Raw genomic sequence first — 19,523 nt, forward strand, 5'->3', positions numbered from 1 at the left:
TTGGGACTCATTTCCCAAAACGAGATGAAATCCCATGAACCTCAGTGGGAGCTGGGCTGAGCTTTCAATCACACTGGCCTGACTCCAAACCCCACTCTTAATCAGTGCGATGATGTCTATCAGCTTCAGCTGGCTTTGGTTTCAAATCATGGGTTTGTTCTCCGTTCATGGGAGAATTACATTGCAGGCTCACTTCCACAGCCAGCAAAGCCAAAGAACATAGATAGCATTCACCCCTGAATCCACAGATCCTGGCCAAGGCCACAGGAGGTGCTCTCTTACCTTCCTGGAGGACAGTGTGGAGGAGCAGCAGTCCCCACCATCATACTGGCAGTAAGCACGGTTGTTGATGGTGTCACACCAGCCGTCTGCTTGGAAGGGCTAAGGCAGAGGAACAAGGCTTTGTGAAAGTCATTCAAAAGCATAAGGCTGCCCCCAAAAGTCCAGCTCCAAGGTCCTCAGCAAGGCCCCTGTGCCCACTTCCACCATACACAACCCCCTCTTCAAAGCCAGAGGGCACCAGGTATCCCAGCTGGTGTGGATGGAGTGGTGGGTGTTCTGAGGGCAGCAGCTAGAGGATCACAGAATTGTGTCAGAAATGTTAAATGGCACGAGCAGCCATTCAGAAACCAAGTTTGTTGTTGTTTAGCTACAGGAGTCATCTGATCAGAGAAGAGAAGCAACTGAGGCTGAGAAGCAGCCAGCAATGGCTGAGAAACAATCCTGTGCAGTGGCTGCAGCCAGCGACGTGCATGGGAAGCACTTGCAATGAAGCGTCAGGAACGGTCGGCAGCCGAGGTTTATTTATCACAGATACACACCAGCACTGCCAAGCAGCAACTGAGCTAGCTACAGGATGGAGAAGCCATTTGTTAACAGAGTGACTAGTAATGAAATCCTTCTTCCACTTCGGGCTCTGTGATGGTACTTACTGGCCCAGAAACCATGGCCGACCTCCAGCAGGACGGTTTTCATCAGAATCATGGAATCATGGAATGGTTTTGTTTGGAAGGGACCTTAAAGACCATCTCATTCCAACACCCCTGTCATGGGCAGGCACACCTTCCACTAGATCAGGTGTCTAAGCCCTGTACAATCTGGTCTTGAGCATTTCCAGGGATGGGGCAGCCACAACTTCCCTGGACACCCTGTGCCTGTGTCCCACCATCCTTGGGGTCAAATATTTCTTCCTAATATCTAGTCTAAACCCACCCTCTTTCAGTTTAAAGCCATTAACCCCCTAACCTATCACTCAATGCCCTCGCCAAAAGTCCCTCCCCAGCTCTTGTGTAGCCCCTTTTAGTCCTGGGAGGTGCTTTGAGGTCTCCACAGAGTCATCTCCAGACTGAACAGGACTCTTGGTGGAAACCTGGCTATCCCATTGTTCATGGAAGCAGCTGACCCATTTCACTGGATCTGGCTGGCCCCAAACATTAACTGACCTCCCAAAAATGTCCAGACTTTGCCTTTGATGATGGACACTCACATGTAGCATGCTTTAACTGAATGACAGCCTGCTGAAAAATGTCACTGCACCACAATAGCCCTGCACCCACTGTGCCGAAGCCAACATGTGGGCCTGGTGATAATACCAGTAATTCACATGAAAAAACCATGCCAAAACCAGAGAACCCATGTGGCTTTTTGTCCTTGTGACTCACAAGGAACAGAAATGGGCTCAACACAGGCTAATAACACTTTAGGAAGCAGCAGCAGGGATCATGGCAGACCACCAAGTCTGGTCTCTGCTATCAGTAGCACAGGCCACAAGCCAAATTCAGGCAGCCGCAGAGAGATTGCATTAGCCTGGAAGCTCTCGGAGGAGCAAAAGGAAGAGCACACCTTCCAACAGCTGGGAAATTGAGGCACAGCCAGGTTAGGCAGCTCACTCAAAAACAAGAAGGGATTTTGACTCCAATCATTGCTGTCACAAACCCCAGAGGAGACCAGGGTGCAATTTCTTCAAGGCAACAGTGTTAACACTCCTCTTCCACTAAAAAGCATCAGGTGGGTCTTAAATGATTGTGATCAAAGAAGGTCTCTTAGTCTCGAAGCAGCTTTGACCACCTGGAGAGCCAGGGCAGGGATGTCAGGGCTGGCAGGTGCCAGGATGCAGTCAGGGGACTGGCCATGGCCGCTGGCAGAGGAGAGCCCTTCTGGGTGTGATTTGCTTTTGCAGCCTTCCACGCAGTGGAGTTTTTCCTTGAGCTTTGCTCCATATGTCATGACTCACTGGTGAAACAACACCCGTCACTTCGGTAGTTTCCATACAATAATGGGGAGGTTTGCCCATCCCGGCTGCACAGGTCTGAAACGATTTCCAGATCTTGTGTGCAAGGTGGGGGGAGGACAGAGGCAGGGACAGGATGGGGAAGGAGAGGCTTCCAGTCTCTCACTACACCTATCAGGGCTAACTGCCCCCTCCTCTCACTCAGCCGGAGCCCGTACCCCACCCTAAACAAATACAGGCTCCTATGGCAACACTTGTTGGGGAAACTTAACAACTCATCCTCCAAATTACATTGGAAAAACATATGAAGGGAAAATAAAAAATGACTAATTGGACTCGAGGCTCAGAAGAGCCAGGCACAGGGTTTGGGGACTGCTGTCCCTGCTCCTTGCCTAGTGTTTGGAGAACACGGTGACTCTTGTGCCTTTGCCTTACTGAGAAGCTCCAGATGGTCTTGTCTTTGCAAGCAGAAAGAGCAAAGCAAGGTGCTGGTGGGTCACCCTCGAGGGCACAGAAGCCTTTGTACTTGCATCAGTCTCATTTTGGCCTTGCAGGAATCATGGCAAGGGAAGACACAAGCAATGTGATGTACTGAGAGTAGATGATGCGAGAGAGCAGAACCCATACAGACTCTGTTCAGCCTGTGGCTGAGTTGTGAGGCTCTACAGAAAGCAATGCCAGCGGTGGGAGGAGGTGGTTCACCCCAGTCTGCAACTCACAGAAACACCTGAAGATGTTCTAAGATGCTGGCAATAAAAAGGAAAACACCAATGCCCAACTGTGCCATGCAAAGGCGACAGATGTGATCCAGGGAAACGGTCAGCTGGCTCTCAGCTGCCAGAATATGCATCCTCCTGTGTGTGTGGGGGGAGTGGGCTGGTTGAAATGTCTCTTATAAACAGGGAAAAACTGAATCAGGTAATTGCAGCAGGCGCTCCTCGCTGTGTGGAGTGGTGGGGAGCTGCTCGGCCAGGCGGCGTGCCACCGAGGCAGCCAGGGAGCAGGGCTGCGTCAGCGGATCTCCCGCTCGGCCATCCATCTTCCTTGTTTGTTCAGACAGGAGCTTCAGCAGGGCATGTGTCAGCACGTGGAGGTGCAGCATCTGGCACTGCCGGGCCGGAGCCCTGCGCTGCCGGCACAAAAATAGTAACGGCGAATCAAGGGCTTGGCAAGTGAAATAGGCTAAAAAAACACAGGCTCTCAAAGCCGGGAGCAGGCACAGATGAAAGGAGAAAAAAACTGAAGGGGGAAAAAATCAAAGAGGGAAAAACGTCGCAGGCAAAGCAGGAATGTGAGAAAGGACTGGTTAGATCCCAATGCATCCCAGCCAGAAGCATCTCTGAGGGCTCAGTGGTGCAGTTTCTCTCAAGGCTGCTGGGAGGTGTCACACAGCGAGCAGTGCCTGTGCACAGTACTTTTCCAGAGCCCTTGCAGAGTCCCCAGGCTGGTTCCATCCCCAGGGCTGCCATCCTGCCCAGCAGGGAGTCCTCAGTGCCATCAGCAAGGCAGGCAGGGTCCAGGCATTTTTCTTCAAATGCACCTTACATATAGGTTGATTCAGTGTGAAAGAGAATGACAAGGTGCAACAGATGAGGGAAAAGCGGATCGTGAAGACTTAATCACAGATCCCATCAGTGCTATCCATATTTCAGTGCTGCATCACCAATGTTTGACAAACATTGTTTCCCAGGAATTCAGGTGTTGCTTTGGTTGAGCAGACCTGAAGGCCCAGCACCATGCTTTTGGCTATGACCCCTTCCAGGTGCTTTGGAGGAAGGTGGAAAAAAGGGGGGAAAAAATCAGCGTTCAGCTAGCCAACTGTGTAACTGAGGAGCTGAAAGACTCCCCTGCTCTGCCATTGAGATGGAAAATGCTTGTCATTTCTGTCTGCACACAGCCATTGAAAGGCTAGGACCCACTTTAAGGGAGTGAAGTCCAGCCATAAGCAAAATGCTTTCTCCCAGATTGGTCCTGAGCTTTGTGACTGTGCTGATCCATCCAAGGAGGGTGCATAGTTTGCTTTCATGGAGCTTCTAAGTCAGCGTGGATTTTGCTGTCCTTTCATTTTTCCCTTTGGGAACTGGTATTCTGGGCATCAAGCTTAGACCCTTTGCATGCTGATGCAACCACATGGCTGAGAAGATTCAGGTGTCTTTGCCCTCCTCAGCTCTCATTTTGAAAGCAGCCCCAGAGAAACAGGGGAAGCACCATTTGGGCAGGGACCAGCCCTGGAAAAGCTGCTGCTGCCCTCGGACTCACGCCTTGCACATCAGCTTCACCACCAGTAATTCTGCTCCTGGGATGCATGACTCACTTGTGGTGGGAAGATCAGTCGGAAACCCCATCCCTTTGAACCAGGGGACAGAACCACGGGACATGAACCTGAGTTCTCCCAGGGCTGGAGAGTGCTGCAGCTCCAGGGATCTGAGGCATGCAAGAGAAGCTGTGTCCCAGGTGATGGTGATGTCTGTGGCAGGGGGAGCAAGGCAGGGTGTGTGGGGAAAGTATGGAGAGGCTGCAGCAGCCTTTGGAGAGCCAGAGGGTGGCTTCTCCCCACCGGATATCTTCCCTTCCTCCTCACCTCAGCCACTAGCCAAGATCTTTCCAAAAGCTCTGGGAGGTCCCTGGGAGGACTTGAAGAGTGCCCAAAGCCTTGTTAAACATCTGGTTCACTTAAAGCCCCAATGCATCCACCACCCCAGCCTGAGTCCCTAAAAATTCCCCCTCCCATTCCTGTCCCAATCCCTCCAACATCCTTCCAAACCACTGTTCCCCTGTAGAAAGCTGTCAGTCCCTAAGGCCAGAGATGTGACAGGAGCAGGCCAAAGGGATGCTATAGCACTGTGTCCCCAGGACACATCCCTTTCCTTACGCACATTCACGCTGGTGAGGCAGAGAGCCCGGTCATTCTTGGCTCTCCTTGCTTGCCCAGGGAAGTTGACTGGGAATGCAGACAGTGGGAGGAAATGACAATGTTCATTGTTTGGATTAAATATTTTTCTTGGCCCTCTCTCTGTTGCAGTGTCTTTTATTTTATTTTTTCTCCCCCCCTTGACACCCCAAGCACATTCACTTTCCTTCTCTCTCTTTGGAGGCTCTGCTCTCTGGCACAAGGAGGAAATCGGTTTTGAAAAACAGAGAGGGACAGAGAGGGAACAGGTCTGGCTTTTGCTCAGAAAGATTTTTGGGATGCCTTCATGCCCTAAGCTACCCTGAACAGTGAGCAAGGTCTACCCGGCCCATTGTAAAGAGGAAGGCAAGGTGAGCACCACCCAGAGGAAGAGACCTCTAGAAATTTGGAAACGGGAACCTGCGACCAAGTGGCCTGAAGAAGAGAAAATCCTACAGACTTAGTGCTTCATTCCCCATTTTTATGTCTTCCAGTTTCTGTCCCTTGAGCCATCCCTCTGCTCCCTGTGAACTGTGGCAGCTGTCCCTTGGAGGCACATTCCTATAGCATGGCTTGTTGGAGACATCATGGACCTGCCCCATCACCCCAGACACAGGCAGAAGGCAAAATGGAGAAATTCCAACTGCTTCTGAGCCTGCTGGAGTCCCTGAGCCACTTGTCAGCTAAGCATGCAAATCACTTTTATCATATCTCAGGTCTCCAGAAACATCTGCTCCACCTGCAGTGTCTCCTCCCTAGGTCTCACTGTAGAAACAGAGGCTTGTTTTTTGAGAACATTCTCCATACACCTGAAGAAACACTTCAGGGAAGAGGTGATGGGCTGGAAGGTGGTGACATCCTGCTGTCCAGTTTCAGCCCATGGACCATCACTGGTACTGCCATACCAGCTCCCAGCAGTCTTGGTGTGGAGCTCTAGGTGTTCTTCACGACAATGAGGTCCCTTGGACACAGGTTTCCTGCAAACAGGTGGCCCCACTGGAAGCAGTCTGCGCTGAGGTTGTGCAGGATTGGTGTCTGTAAGAGGGATGGAGTGCACAGAGGCTCCACAGGCTGCTGTTGATGGCCATCCTGGAAGAGCAGCTCCTTGCCTTCATGGTGCCTGAAAGTGCTGCTCTGTCCCAGACCAGGATTTAGCTTGGACACACTTCTGCTGCAGAAGTGAACATGTGGCACTTTGGCCCCCTGAATGTGGATGTGTTTTTTTATCCCTGTCCTGCTCTGCACTGTGCTGCTCAGGGACCTCAGATCTCAGCAGAGAGCCATCTGGAAAGGTCTTTGCACAGTCCAAAGGACAAGAGGGAAGATAGGGATGAAAAGCTTGCGTGTATAAACACCTCATTGGAGCAGGTCTTTGCTTCCATCAAAACATCCATGTCCATGATCTATCCATGGTGATTTCCTTAGCCTTGTCCTTTTTACACCCTTATCTCAGCGCTAAGAGGAGAAGAGAAACAGAAGCAGGAAAGAACAGGGAGAGAGGATCAGAGGAAGTTGCTGTGTGTCAATAGTGCTCTTGGCAAGCATGGTGGCTCCCAGAGAGTCCCCAGTGCTCACCATTCACAGGGATACCACTGGGACACACAAGAGAAGGCAGGACTTCCCATGCCATGAGCACCAGCCTGCCATCCTGCCCTCAGCAGCTCGCCTGCTGCATGGATTAGATCTCCTGCCAAGCCATTTGTGCAAAATATGTTACAGGATAGAACGGGTTATGGAAAACAAGCCTTGAAAACCACAAGGGCCTCCTGACCCACTTGTATCTAGTTTCTGCCAAGTTCTTGTTACAGATCTTAAACAGAAAGAAAAACAATGTACAAGGGATGAAGGAGCTGAAGGGGAATGAATATTCGTGTTGGAAGAGCAGTTGGCTGGGCTATGCTCGGGGATGTTTGTTTATTATCAGAAACGACTCATTGATTTTTATTTCAGCGGGTGCTTTCAGTGGTTTTCCACTCCGTCTGTATCACCAGCTGCACTGTGACTGCTGGGAGGGGGAAAGCAGGGCATGGACAGGGATGGAGGGAAGGCACCTGAACTGGAGAGGGCAGAGAAGCAGCCACAGGTCAGCACATCCCAAGGGCAGGGCTGCTGGCACAATGTGGCTTGGGGAAGCTGAGGCTGCTCCCACCTCTTTGGGGCTCCACCACCACTGGTGGTGTGTCTGGCTGCTCTTGCCCTACCCATGCCAAAAGACCATCTTTTGGGGTCCTGTGAGCCTGTCCTTGTAGGCAGAGGAAGGGCACCTGTCTCCCGTCCTAGCACCACGTTGCTGTGTGATCATTTTACTTCCCTCTGCTTTGTTTCTTAATAAAATGATGATTCTACAATCACACTCTATGTGTGTGCAGGGGACAGAGATCTTCTGACTGTTTAGGGAAAGTGTGCCTCAGCTGAGATTTTTGGAAGAGGAACAGATTTCTTTGGGATCATCCCCTGGAAGGCTATATCCCACGCTGAGCAGCCTGCACTGCTCATGCCAAGAGCAGCATGAAAATGCACCCAGCAGGTATGTAAAGAGCTGCCCATCTTGCCTTCCACCTCGCCAGCATGACGGGCTTTGTCTTCACCAGTCAGGGGTCAGGTCAGATCCACAAGTGACCACTACCTGCAGTCCTTTCTCCATGTGCTCCCCCACCATTTGCACAAGCTGCATTAAGCAAGGTGGAAGGCACAGCACTGCCTGGTCCAAGAGAGGAGAGAGTGATGATGTGAGAATCATGAGAGGGTGAGTAAATTCTGGCCATGCTGCTCCAGTTGCTCTAGAGAGTCTCTTTGGAGCAGCTGGGGTGCCTGTAGTCCTCACTGCCTTAAGCCCCAGAAGTATAGCAGAGAATCTTTCCTGGAGCAGAGCATTCCACCAGCATCACGTTCCTTACCAGTTTCCTGTGCTGAGTTTTGCCATTGTACAAAATCAGAGACCCACAAGTATGGGATGAGGGACAACCAAGGGTCCTCAGCCCCACTGATATTGAGGAGCAGAGGCAGCTGCACCATAGTTTAAGTGCTTTCCCAGGGAACAAGTCTCACCCTGTCTCCTATCACATGAAAGAACAGCAGATTTTAGGTGAGATTTGTCACCATCCTTATTACATATGCCTTCAAAAGGGTTAACTCCAACTGAGGAATGCTGGACACAAGCCACAGATGTGCCGAGTGAGGGTTTTGTGCATGCTGGTGGGAAGAGCCAAGGATCCTTCAGGGTCCTTGACTACCTGTTGGATCTAGAGACTCAAGAACAATTTGCAACCACAAACACACTTCAGTCCCTATTTAATCATTTCCATTGTAATATCTCAGGAAAACCACAAAACAGAGAACAGATTAATGTTTTACAATTGTGATAACATGACCAGCAGCATGCAAGGGCAGCGAGACCTTGTCCTCATGCAGGGAAGACCTGAGAAATTCCCAACAGCTCATGCTCACAGGAGTGTTCTGGTATGACCTATCTTCACCCAGGGCATGAGGCAGAGACCTCAAGGCAAGGGCCCTTCCAATTAACCCTTTGCTACCTGCATGTAATGACAGGAAGCTGGAGGTGAGGATGAAGCCAGAACATTGCACAATGTTTTGGCTGCCCACAAAAAGCTGCCCATGTTCAGTCTGGTCACTGCAAGAGCAGCATGGCTTTCTCTGAGTGCATTTGAGCAGGACAGCAGTGGTTATCCCGACCTGTGAATAACACTGGCTAAACACGATGATATAATAAGTGAACTTTTGCACCTAAACCACAGCCACAATGTGAAGCACAGGAGGCTCTGTGGTGGGAGATGGAGGGGTGCAAAGGTAGGGCATTGCACCAACTAGGAGGTGCTCTATAGCAGCCACAGTCATGCACAGGCTATTTTGGACTGTGGCAGGAATAGTCCAAGGGAGCAACCTGGATCTCTGTACATGTTGTCTCTTCCTCTGAAATCAATAGTGTAACTTGCTTTTGAGCACAGGAGGAGGATACATCAGAGCCAACCTTGGGATGGCTTAGGAGAACCTGACCGAGGTGCTGCAAACACCTCCTTCACAGCAGTCAAACACACCACCAGGACAAAACCTGCCTCCTCCTAAACCATGGTGGGGAGGACGGGTTTCTCTCCTCCTCCACTCTACTCTCCCGACAGCCCCAAGCCCCCTCCCTTGGTGCCGCCATCTGTTTTTCTACTGATGGCAGGGGACGAGATGTTCCGCTGGCCCTCGAAAGGCGAAGCGCGCTCAGCGCTAACTTGTATTCCTGACGGGCTCCTGGAAGGGTTTGCATTCTCCCTCCCTCCCTCCCTTGCTGAAGTACGTGCCTCACTGCTCCGGCACTGGGGAACTTGGCAAGGCACTGCAAGAGCGCGGGAGGCAGATGGACGACCAGATTAACAGAAAGAGAAGGGAGGTGGGGAGAGGAGTGAGAGGGATGAGCAGGCAGGCTGATCCGCCGCCAGCGTAGGATAAAGATGAGCGAGAGTCCCTCTAACTCCATCGCATGGTGACCTGGACTTTCCAATATGAGGCAGAGCTCCAGATGGGGCTGGGAAGGTTGAGCCTTGGCTACTGCTCTCATGCCCCGACCTGAAGTGACTCCACCAGGGAGAGACAGTACGAGCTGCCAGGTGGCCTGGATTTCTCTTATGTAGGGTTGTTCCCCTCACTGAGGCATCCAGAAAAGAAAGCTTCCTGATCCAACACACATTTGGCAGTAAATGGAGAGACAACGGAATCTCCAAGGGGTGACTCAGACCTGAGGTGACATGGACAGTCCACTGGAACAGCATTTCACTGCCCAACAGTGGCAGAGTCTGGGCTCTTAAAGGAGGTGTCTCCACTGAGGGACTCCTATGAAATGAGAGGGAACCTGGGACTAAGATGTCCCATGGACACAGCAAGTGAAGTTGAACCCTGTGTTTGAGGCGGGGGCACCATGCAGTGAGGACAGAACACAGGTTATGTTCTTTCTCTACCCTGTTTCTGCTGTCTGCTGCCTCCGTATCCACAAGAGATTGGGGTAAGTGAAACAGCCTCTGAGAACTGCAGTAGTTTTGGTCACAAGGAGGAGGGCAGGAGACGAATAGGAATGAGGATGTAAGTCAGCACAGATAAGGTAGAAACAACATTCAGCGTATTCTGTAGTCAAACAGTGAGTCTGGGAACACCTCCCTTCTTCCCTGTGCCAAGCAGCATCTCCCAGAACAATGCTTTGAATGAGACACTTTCAATAAGAGTTACTTTTTATGGCAAGACAATGGCTGCTATGAAACTCACGTGAGGAAAAAAAGTTATCTAGGAAAATTTGAATTATTGGTCCAATCTTAACAGCTTGCAGCACCATAGGAGGAAACACAAGGAAAAGAATAAACAAAGACATGTATGTGAGAAGTGAGGAGAAGAAAAACAGAGATGAGGACAAGGCTGGGAGCTGTATCAAAAAGAAGAGTGTAAGGCTGAAAGAAACTATCTGAGGATGAGTCTTCATTAGTGTTATAGTGAGTGACTGCGACCTTAAAAATAGGCCTGCCCTGATGAAACTGCTAGTGAGGAAGAAGGCACTGTTCCACAGAGGGGGATCATAGTATCTAACAAATAGTTAGATGACCTGAAGGACTAGAGAGAGAAAAACAAGATTACATTCTCTTGTATAAAATTGAAGGGCAAGCTCTTGTACTGATGGCAAAACATCTGCTGTTAGCTTGGTGCTCATCAGTTGGAAACAAAGGAGGAAGAGAAAGATCTGGGTGTACTTGCTGACCTCAGGATATCTAAGCTGCCAGACTGATGCAACTGCAGAAACAACAGATATAGTCCTGTGTCCCATCAAAAGAGACATTTCCAGCACAAGGAAGCTTTGTGTAGGGCTTTGGTGAGACCTCAGATGGAAGAATATGTACTGACTGCTTGGTCATTCCTGATGAAACAATAATTGAAAGCAGAAAAAGCATTAAAAAGTCTACAAGGGTGATGAAGAACATGAACTCTCTCCATCTTCTAGTGGGACATTGCAAGATTTTGGCTTGGTTAACCTCCTGTATGCCAAGAGTGCTGCCTAGGACTGCTTTCTAAGAGTAAAGGAGGGTGAGAAGCAAATAGGAACAGAAAGAGTTCATGTTGACCACGAGCACATTAGGGTGGTTGATGAGAGCACAGTGACTGTGACAGTGAGATGCTGGGACTTCAGGTAGTCGGTGTCTCTCTCTCTCTCACACACACACACAAATAAGCTGGCATTTTTCATCATTCTCTACAGTATCTCTCACTGAAGACACAGACCCAAGGTGAAGCACAGTAAAAACAGAGGAGGAAACACTGGGGTACCTGAGCCTAGGGGAGAATCATCACACTTGTGTCAGCTTTATGTTACCTGAGCTGCACAGGAAGGGAATAAGCAGCATCTTACACCCCACTGGCTTCTTTTTTGAAAGGACTAACTCCCAGAGAGCACAAGGAGAAGTTCCCCATTGCTAGCAGAACCATCACAGAGATAATCATACAATCATCTGGACTGCTCTTCCCCTTAAGACATCCCATTTTAAACACATTACCCCACATGTGTGCTAAAAGTTTACAAGACTTAGAGCTCCCAAAATGTCAGAGGATCACTAACTTCTGGTACTCAATCACCAAACACCTCTCTAGCCCACAGCACCTCATTCCCCTACTCTTTCTGCCTGTGTCTCACAGTAGACAGGCACAACGCAGACATGAGTTTGGGAAATAACTGCTGCACCTTCTGTAGACCATAAGGTTTCCTTCCTGGGGACGTGCCCCCTGCAACATCGCCCTTTCCCCCACACTTCAGTCGACAAAGAGCTGAGCTCGGCAGAACCAGCGAGCAAAAGCAATCATTCACATTAAAATGAGCACAAGAAAAAATACAATCAGCAAAACCCAAAGCTATTTTTGGTGTGCAAACTCCATTTACATTTTCCCTTTTGGTAAAAATCCCAAATTTTCAGCATACAACATTCCAAAATTTCCCCCCTTTTTCCTTTTATCCTCAATCATAATAACAACTAGCATTTGACAAAGACTGCCTATTTTTAATTTCCTTTGCGAACTGACTCCAGGCTGCCTATGATTTTCTCCTGCCTGGTCATTATTCAAAGCAAAATGAGTGGCTAACCAATTTCTGCAAAGAATTCTTTGTCTGCAGATTCTTCAGGAGCAGTTTGTTTTGTATGTTCAAGGCTGGAAATCCTGGTTGTTTGGTTTGGACCCGTGAGTCACACAGGGCTTTTCTGGACCCATGTTACTCTAGAACTGCGGTTCTGATTAAGGAAATATTCCAGCTTGGAGTCAGCTCAGGCTTTTGGGGGATACCCCTTGCCAGTGAAATCCTTTTGCTAGAATATTCTGCCTGGGCTGGCCAAGAAGAAGCAGGCAGGAAGGAAATGGGTTATTGTGCAGCTCTTGCTCCCCAGCATCGCTCTGGCTGTGGGGATCCTACCCAAGGATGTTTCCTCTGCTATCTCCGCTCATCTAGCAAGCCCTGGCCCAGCTCAGAGCAAACATAAGGTCAAAGCAATCTGGTTTGTGCTGCAGCAGGTCTTCAGTGCCAGGAGCTTTCCTGCAAGGAGCAGGCAGCTTGTGCTGGGGACAAGGAGGGCTTACCTCACATGACTGGATGCAGTGAATGACGGAGGGATCCGGATACCACCGCAGCCTGCCCGTGCACACAATGTTCTGGGAGGGAGGGAGAAGAGAGCAGTTAGACGAGGTGGCAGAGGAAGGGAAACAGCCAGCAGTGCTTTCTGGAGATAGAGGGTCTCCTACAACACTGCATTGCTCACTGTGGGGCAGGACAGCAGTGACACCCCCAGGACCCTCCCTGCACCCTTTGAGGCCCACCAAACCTAGGGCTGCTGCACCCAGGAACCCATGAACCAGGGTGCACTGTTCAAGGCAGAGGCCAGACACACGTGAGTGCGTATATGCAGATTTATATTGGTTGGACTTGGTGATCTTGGAAGTATTTTCCAGCCTTAATGATTCTGTGTTTTTATATTGATGCAAAACTGGAAGGGGACAAAGGGAGAGGACAGAAACTACCCAAGAAGTGGGTTTGGCTGGCAGTGCCACCACAGGAGCTGCTGCTGGGGGTAAGCCATGAGAGGCTGGAGTCTACCATCATCTCTCTGAGTGATGCTGAATTCGCCAGCTTCTCAGCTGGTCACCCCTCGGTGCCTGCAACAACTGGCTCAGGCTCCAAAAACTGCACCCTGGGAGGACTCATCTCCCCAGACCTGACTTGAAGCAGATACACCAGACTCACGGTCACTCTGAGGTTCTCACTGGTATTTACAAGTCATGAACTCAGCTGCTGCAGCCAGACGGACACCAGAGCGGGATGTGAAGGGCTTGGTTTCCCAGCCCTGGAACGCGCCGCTCGCTCGTTCAGCTGGGGTTTGTGGGGAACACTCATGATTACACAGGGGGAAGAAAAGCCCCACCGCACATGCAATTTCCTCCTGGTAAAGCTCAGGCAGGCTTTGAAATCTGAGGCCCCATAAAACGGCGTCTGGCCTGTGAAAGTGTCCTAGGATGCCCTTCACAGGACGGAAATTGCAGAGAGGGGTAAGGTTTATTTTCTCTCAGTCTCTTGTTTGATATGGTCAGTGGCAGGAAGACGGGCTCTGGCATTTCCAGGTGGCACGACAGCTAGGGATGGGGCAGCTCTGCCCACACAGACCGGCTGCAGGTCCTTCTGCAGCATTTGTGGTCAAGACCGTGATAAGGCTGGAGCAGGATGAGGTCCTCGCCATCCGCAGCCAGTGCAGGGAGGGCAGACCCAGAGGGGGCCAGCCTAATGGGGCAAAGGCTGAGGAGTTCCAGAGGCTGCCAGTTCCCGCTCAGTCTAGAGGATATGTGCATCCCAACCCCATGGAGTTGTTTTGTATATGGTTGTTGTGCATCTCAGATGCCATTTCAGGATACTCATTTTAACATACTCATATTCCAGGCTGGGAAAAAATGGCAGAGAGACAAACCTGCTCGCCTGTGGGATGCAATGAATGAGAGCTGAAAGCAAAACAGGACTGTGCCTCCCCTGAGTGGCCCCTGCAGTTCCTTGTGTTGTTCACCCCATCCTCTCCATCACCTTGGGAGCATGGAAGCTCCTTGGAACAGCAAACTGTTGGAGGTTTGGGGGAGCCAAGTGGGGAGCAGACACAGAAGCCAGGACAGAGAGGAAAACAAGATGGTCCAGGGAGAGAGCTCCTGGCAAGGGACAGAGCTGCTTCTTAAAATAACGTCTCTTCTCCCTCCTCCTCCTCTCTGCGAAATGCCTCTCTTGCACGAAAGCCCACAGTGGTGGTGAAAGGGAAGCCGAACACCACTGCCTCAACAGGCCAAGCCATCTGATCCCTCAAAGGCAAGGACTCCTTCCAAGGCTCGTGCTTAACCATCCCACATGCCCCAGGCATCCTCACCCCCCCGGCAGCCATCCGCCGTGGGTCTGATTCAAGGAGACGTACAGTAGTATCCACAGGCACGATGCTGGGCCTCCTGCGGGTTCCCAGGAGGAGGGGAAAGCATTTGGATGGGAGCACTGGCTCCTGGGAAGATTGTTTGCTTTTCTTTGTTCCACCTCCTTCTTTATACATCTCATCTTTATTTTAAGAAATATTACCCCGGCAGAGCTGCTTTTTGGTAAAGTCGTGCCATGAGGATCCAAACTATTTGAGCTATTTGAGCTGCTTTGCCTACAAAATGACTAAGAGGTGGGAGGGAAAGACTCCCCCGTTCCAGCAGCAGAGGCACACCAGCGGGTCCTGGCAGCTGGAGACACCTTTCAGCTGACAGTGCCATGCCTCTTCCTTGGCAGGGAAATGCCTGCCTGGGATTGCATCTCTGCTGCCAGGTAACTGGGGACCCAGGCTTGCACTGTGCCAGAGGTGGCTTTTGCTCTCCCAGCACACTGGCTGACAATAAACAGCAGCTTAACAGGTTTAGGCACACAGCACATCCTGAAAAAACAGTGGGATTCTTGAATTAAACTTCATATATTGTGGTATCCTGCAATTCCTTGAAAGCTGGCTTGGGAGCTGATAACTATGCTGAACTTTGGTATAGGAGAGCAGGAGGATGTGTAGTAGCATCCACTGCTTTTCTTTCCAAGTCTTACCCTTCTTCACCTGAGGCAGAGATTTTGGGTTAAACATCAGATGGAGAGGAAGGGGGATTCCCTCTCTATGCTGCCAGCAACACCCCTGCTAGAGGAACTCATCTCCCCTTTTACCTGGACTCTGGTGGGCTGCAGCCAATGATCCATTGTATCAGCAGTGACGTTTTTGGGCAGTATGACAGGGTCACTGGGAGGAATGACACAGGAAGGAATGCACACAGCACCTGTGGAAGGAGGGAGGAAGAGCCTTAAGGACCTCACCAGGAGCCAGGTATCGATATCTAGTAAGAGGCCACCACTGGTAGAGACAGACATAGAGGGGACCCTTTTCTTCCCAGCCTGGGATAGCAATTCCTTCCCCAAATCCTGAATTATCCAAGAGCCTACAGGAGTTGTGCTCAATTCTCTTCTGCTAGATGAAAGGAAAACCAAACACAGCCTAAGAGAAAGATTCAAACCTTGATGGCAGGACATGGGACCCAGCATGAAAAGAAGTCTGGCCTGGATATTATGTGATGTTTGCTGACATGTAAGGAAGCATCTTTCATCATATTTTACCACAGAGAGTTCCCACTGCCTTCCCATGACCCAGGAAGAAAAACAGCTGCAAAAACCACCTTGGAAAACCAGGTGGGATCCCAGCCCTAATCCTAGCCTCACATCAGGTCTGTCCTAAGCTTAACCTCAGTAGTACCTGTCATTAGACTCACCTCAGCCTGGTTTGACCAGACTGGGCTGACTGGTATGTTTGCTTCAGAGCAACAGGCTGTGCTTAAGCACCCTGCCCAGTGGGATGCTACACCGGATGCAATGACTGTGGCTGAGTGTTGCAGCTTTTCCTGAAAGCACAAAGCAACCCAGTCCCGCAGACAGAAATGGATGATGTGGTCCCTCATCTGGTGAAAGTGCCCTGTTACACACAATTGTCACTGCAGCTTTTGTGGCTTTTATCTAGGACCTGTCACACTAACCCTGCAAACATCAACAGCAGTAGCGTGTGGAGAGAGCTCAGGGGAGATGGAGGGCTACAGGTCAGGAAAATGAATGCAAAGAGCTGGGTTTCCCTGAAGACAATCCCTGCTGCCTCTGAAAAGAGAGATGCTTATGTTGGAGCCAGCTTTAGCTTTGGGTCTTGCCCAAGAGCGCAACCAGGGTGAACACGAAGCTAAAGCCACTCCTGGCCCTGTGTTTATAAAGATGGTGGAAAACAAATTTTTTTTTTTTTAATCTAGTGGGGACTGGTACAGCAAAAGTCACTGTGACTTTCAACTCTCTGGGATGATTGAGTCAACATGAAGTTTGGTTTTCTGTTTGGTTTTCATCTGCCCTCACCTATGCCATGCCCCTGCTCACACTTGTACTCCACGAAATTCAGCTCTGGGGGTGGTGGGCAGGTGCCCTGCAAGCTCTCACACAGCTTGAACTCCTCTGTCCACAAGCCCTCCTTGGTGCAGACGATGGGAACCTGCAAAGCAGAGGAACAGCAGCTGGCATTACTCACCCTGCCTGGCCACTGCCCATCTCCAGGGGAGCACCATGCAAGGACAGCCCTCCCACCAGCCATGTCCAGAGGAAAGTTCCCCACAGCAGTTGGGTTGCAGCCATCTGGTCCAGCCTATGTTGACTGACCAGAAAGCCAATTGTTTTCCAGCTGCTGCTGGATCCCACCAGAGGGAATCAGCCACACTTCTTTTGACAAGACTCCTTTCCATGCATTGATAAGACACCTGTGTGGAAAAGCTGGCAGGCAGCAGTCTCCATCCCCAGGGAAGCCCTTTGTGGGCTGCCCAATATCCCAGGTGAATGCTTTCACAGCAGCTCCCAGCACCCACAGGAACCCCCCTACTTATGCTTTCTGACCCTTTTCACACAAGGCAAGCCAGCTTGCTTAGGACCACTGCTTTCCAGACAAGGTCCCCAGGGAGCAGGTGAACATCCCCAGGCGGTGCAGCACCTTGTGCCATAGCTGGGGCCCAGCTATGAAGAGCTTTGGGCTCGCAGAGGATCTGCTCTTTACATTTAGGCATTCGGCCTTGGGGATGGTGGAGCTGTTGCACAGCCCCTCTGCACAGCAGGGCACAGCCCTGTGCTCTCCAGATGCCCCGAAACACAAGGTGTGGTCAATGTGTGCCTCCCCCCAGACACTCACCTGCTGCTCCTGCTGCTCACAGTTGAGGACACACTGGCTGTCCAGCCTGAAGCCCTGGGTGCAGTTGTACATGCCCTCAAAGACAGGAGGTGGGGGCTCACACACCACGGGGACACAGTGTCCCTCTTCCCACTGCCCGCTCTCCAGGCACTGGATCTTCAGGAACTTCCTGAGGAAACACACACACCAGATTGGGCTGCAGAATGCCAAAAACCTCCCCTTGGCTAAACCAGGCATCCTAGAGATATCAGGAACTGACTAAAGGCATCTCTCCTGGAGCACAATCAGGCCCCGCACATGTAGGGCTTTCCCATACCCTATGATCCCTCACCATGGACATGTCCTTCCAAGGGGACACCCAATACTTAACCAGGACCTTTTCTTCTCCTCACTGCGGGGATTGCCATGATCTAGGAGCACTGGATGCATTTCACTTGCACTCGCCACCCCAGCACTCCCCACCTCTTATGGTGCCCCTAAACCATTCCTCCCACAGTCCCTGCAGGTCCTGGGCTGCTTTGTCCCACTGCCAGTAGCTACATACTTTGCTGGATGGAGTTTGCCTCCACCAGTAAATCCTCTGGCCTGTGCCCAGCTACTCCTGAGGCTCCTCTCTGTACTCCAGCCAGATCTGTCAATCCCGCTCTCACCAAGGGGCTGCCGTGCTGCAGCAGACCAGTACCACCCTATGCTGCTAAAACAGCCCAGGCACAAACTACTTGCCAAGAAAAGAAAGAATGAAAAAGTCCAGGAGCAGAGCCCACCCGCTTTTCAGTCTCCTGTCCTTGGCAGTGACAGATACACCACATCTTTTACACAGAGGCATCAAAACTGCTGAGGCATCAGGCTGGTCAAAGACTACTCTCCCAGCAGAGGACATGTCCCTGCCCTGATGGACTTTACCTGAGCCAGAGCTGACTGCTCCATCCTTAATGAGACTTTCCCCCCACGCCTGTCCTCCTTTACTAGACAGCACACTCCAGCTGCCTGCTCCTGCCCTCTCCCACCACGAGTGCCAGCAGGCAGGGCTCCAGGCACCACATTAGGGAGTTTATAGCCTGCCACAGGTATGTGGAGGGGGCTAACAGGGTTAGAGAATCCCCTGGGGGAAGGCACTAAATTGCCCCTTGTTCTGAGAGGCAGCAGACAGAATGTGGGGCCACCCATGTGCCCATTAACACCTGGTGCAGGGTCATGACATTGTGTGAGGCCACCCAGCTGCTCCTCAGCACACGGTGCAGGGTCAACACAGCCTGGAGAAGCAAGGGGACCCCATTTGCACCCCATGGCCAGACATGGCATGTTCTCTGTTGGATTTCTGCTGGGAACTCTTGGATGAGATATTTTAGAGCTTTTTTGAAGCATTCTCACATTTTAAAGTATTTGCAGCTCTTGGAGAGTCCCTTTCTCCCTTCAGAAATCAGGGATCTGTTTTTTCTCAAGGTTGTATAATGGGGCAGTGGGTTCCTGCCAAGGTTAATGCAGGCTCCAGCAGGTAACACGGAGCAGGCAAGATAGGGAATGGGACACAGCAAATCCACTGGCACCAAGCTCTGCACAAACCTTCCCACCGGCCCACCTGAGCAGTGAGGACTGCTGCAATATTACCCCAACAGCAGCAGCCTTGAACTGACTAAGGGAACTCTAACTTAGTTCAGAAAGCTGGTGGGGTGGAGCGACTCTGGATTCCATAGCAGGCATCTGTGGCTTCAGTCCATTCCTCATTTAACTTTCTTGTTTGCCTCATTTCCATGAGGATGTTAGTCACTGCCTTGCAAAGATATCCCCATCAGACTTTGCCTTCTCCCAAATCTGACTGAATGCTTTGCTTTGCCCAACTTTAAAGGTGAGCAAAGGCACATGCCGAGAAGTACTAATCTTTGTTGGATGTCCAGCCCCACAACTAGCATTCTCCCCTTCTTGACCACAGGGTGTGATCCAGCTGTAGGACTTGCAAGGGGTAAATCACTGGGGGTTATGCAGATAGAAGCAAACTGGTGGTGTGAAGTGTCACAGCAGTAGTGATGCCTCAGGCACTGAACAAACTCCTTTAAAGACCAGGAGCATCCCAGCCCCATTTTTCACCAGCCACTGCCCCTCTCTGCTGCTCTCCAAACCATGGCAGAGGCCCTTGTGC

General features: G+C 50.9%; 1 protein-coding gene across 2 annotated transcripts in view; it reads right to left on the reverse strand.

Moving 5' to 3' along the window:
• The window catches only part of PAPPA2 (pappalysin 2), an 86,622-nt gene that overhangs the window by 1,764 nt on the left and 65,335 nt on the right, over positions 1–19,523 (reverse strand). For both annotated transcript variants that reach the window (XM_085068637.1, XM_085068636.1), the window contains exons 17-21: positions 17,387–17,555; positions 16,570–16,702; positions 15,352–15,461; positions 12,726–12,797; positions 283–381 (exon numbers count right to left, since the gene is read on the reverse strand). In XM_085068637.1, coding sequence (XP_084924763.1) covers positions 283–381; positions 12,726–12,797; positions 15,352–15,461; positions 16,570–16,702; positions 17,387–17,555 — 583 coding nt within the window. The remainder of the gene's footprint in view (positions 1–282; positions 382–12,725; positions 12,798–15,351; positions 15,462–16,569; positions 16,703–17,386; positions 17,556–19,523) is intronic.

Source organism: Lichenostomus cassidix, chromosome 8 (genome assembly GCF_008360975.1).
Source record: "Lichenostomus cassidix isolate B80296 chromosome 8, HeHo_3.0, whole genome shotgun sequence".
Classification (NCBI taxonomy): domain Eukaryota; kingdom Metazoa; phylum Chordata; class Aves; order Passeriformes; family Meliphagidae; genus Lichenostomus; species Lichenostomus cassidix.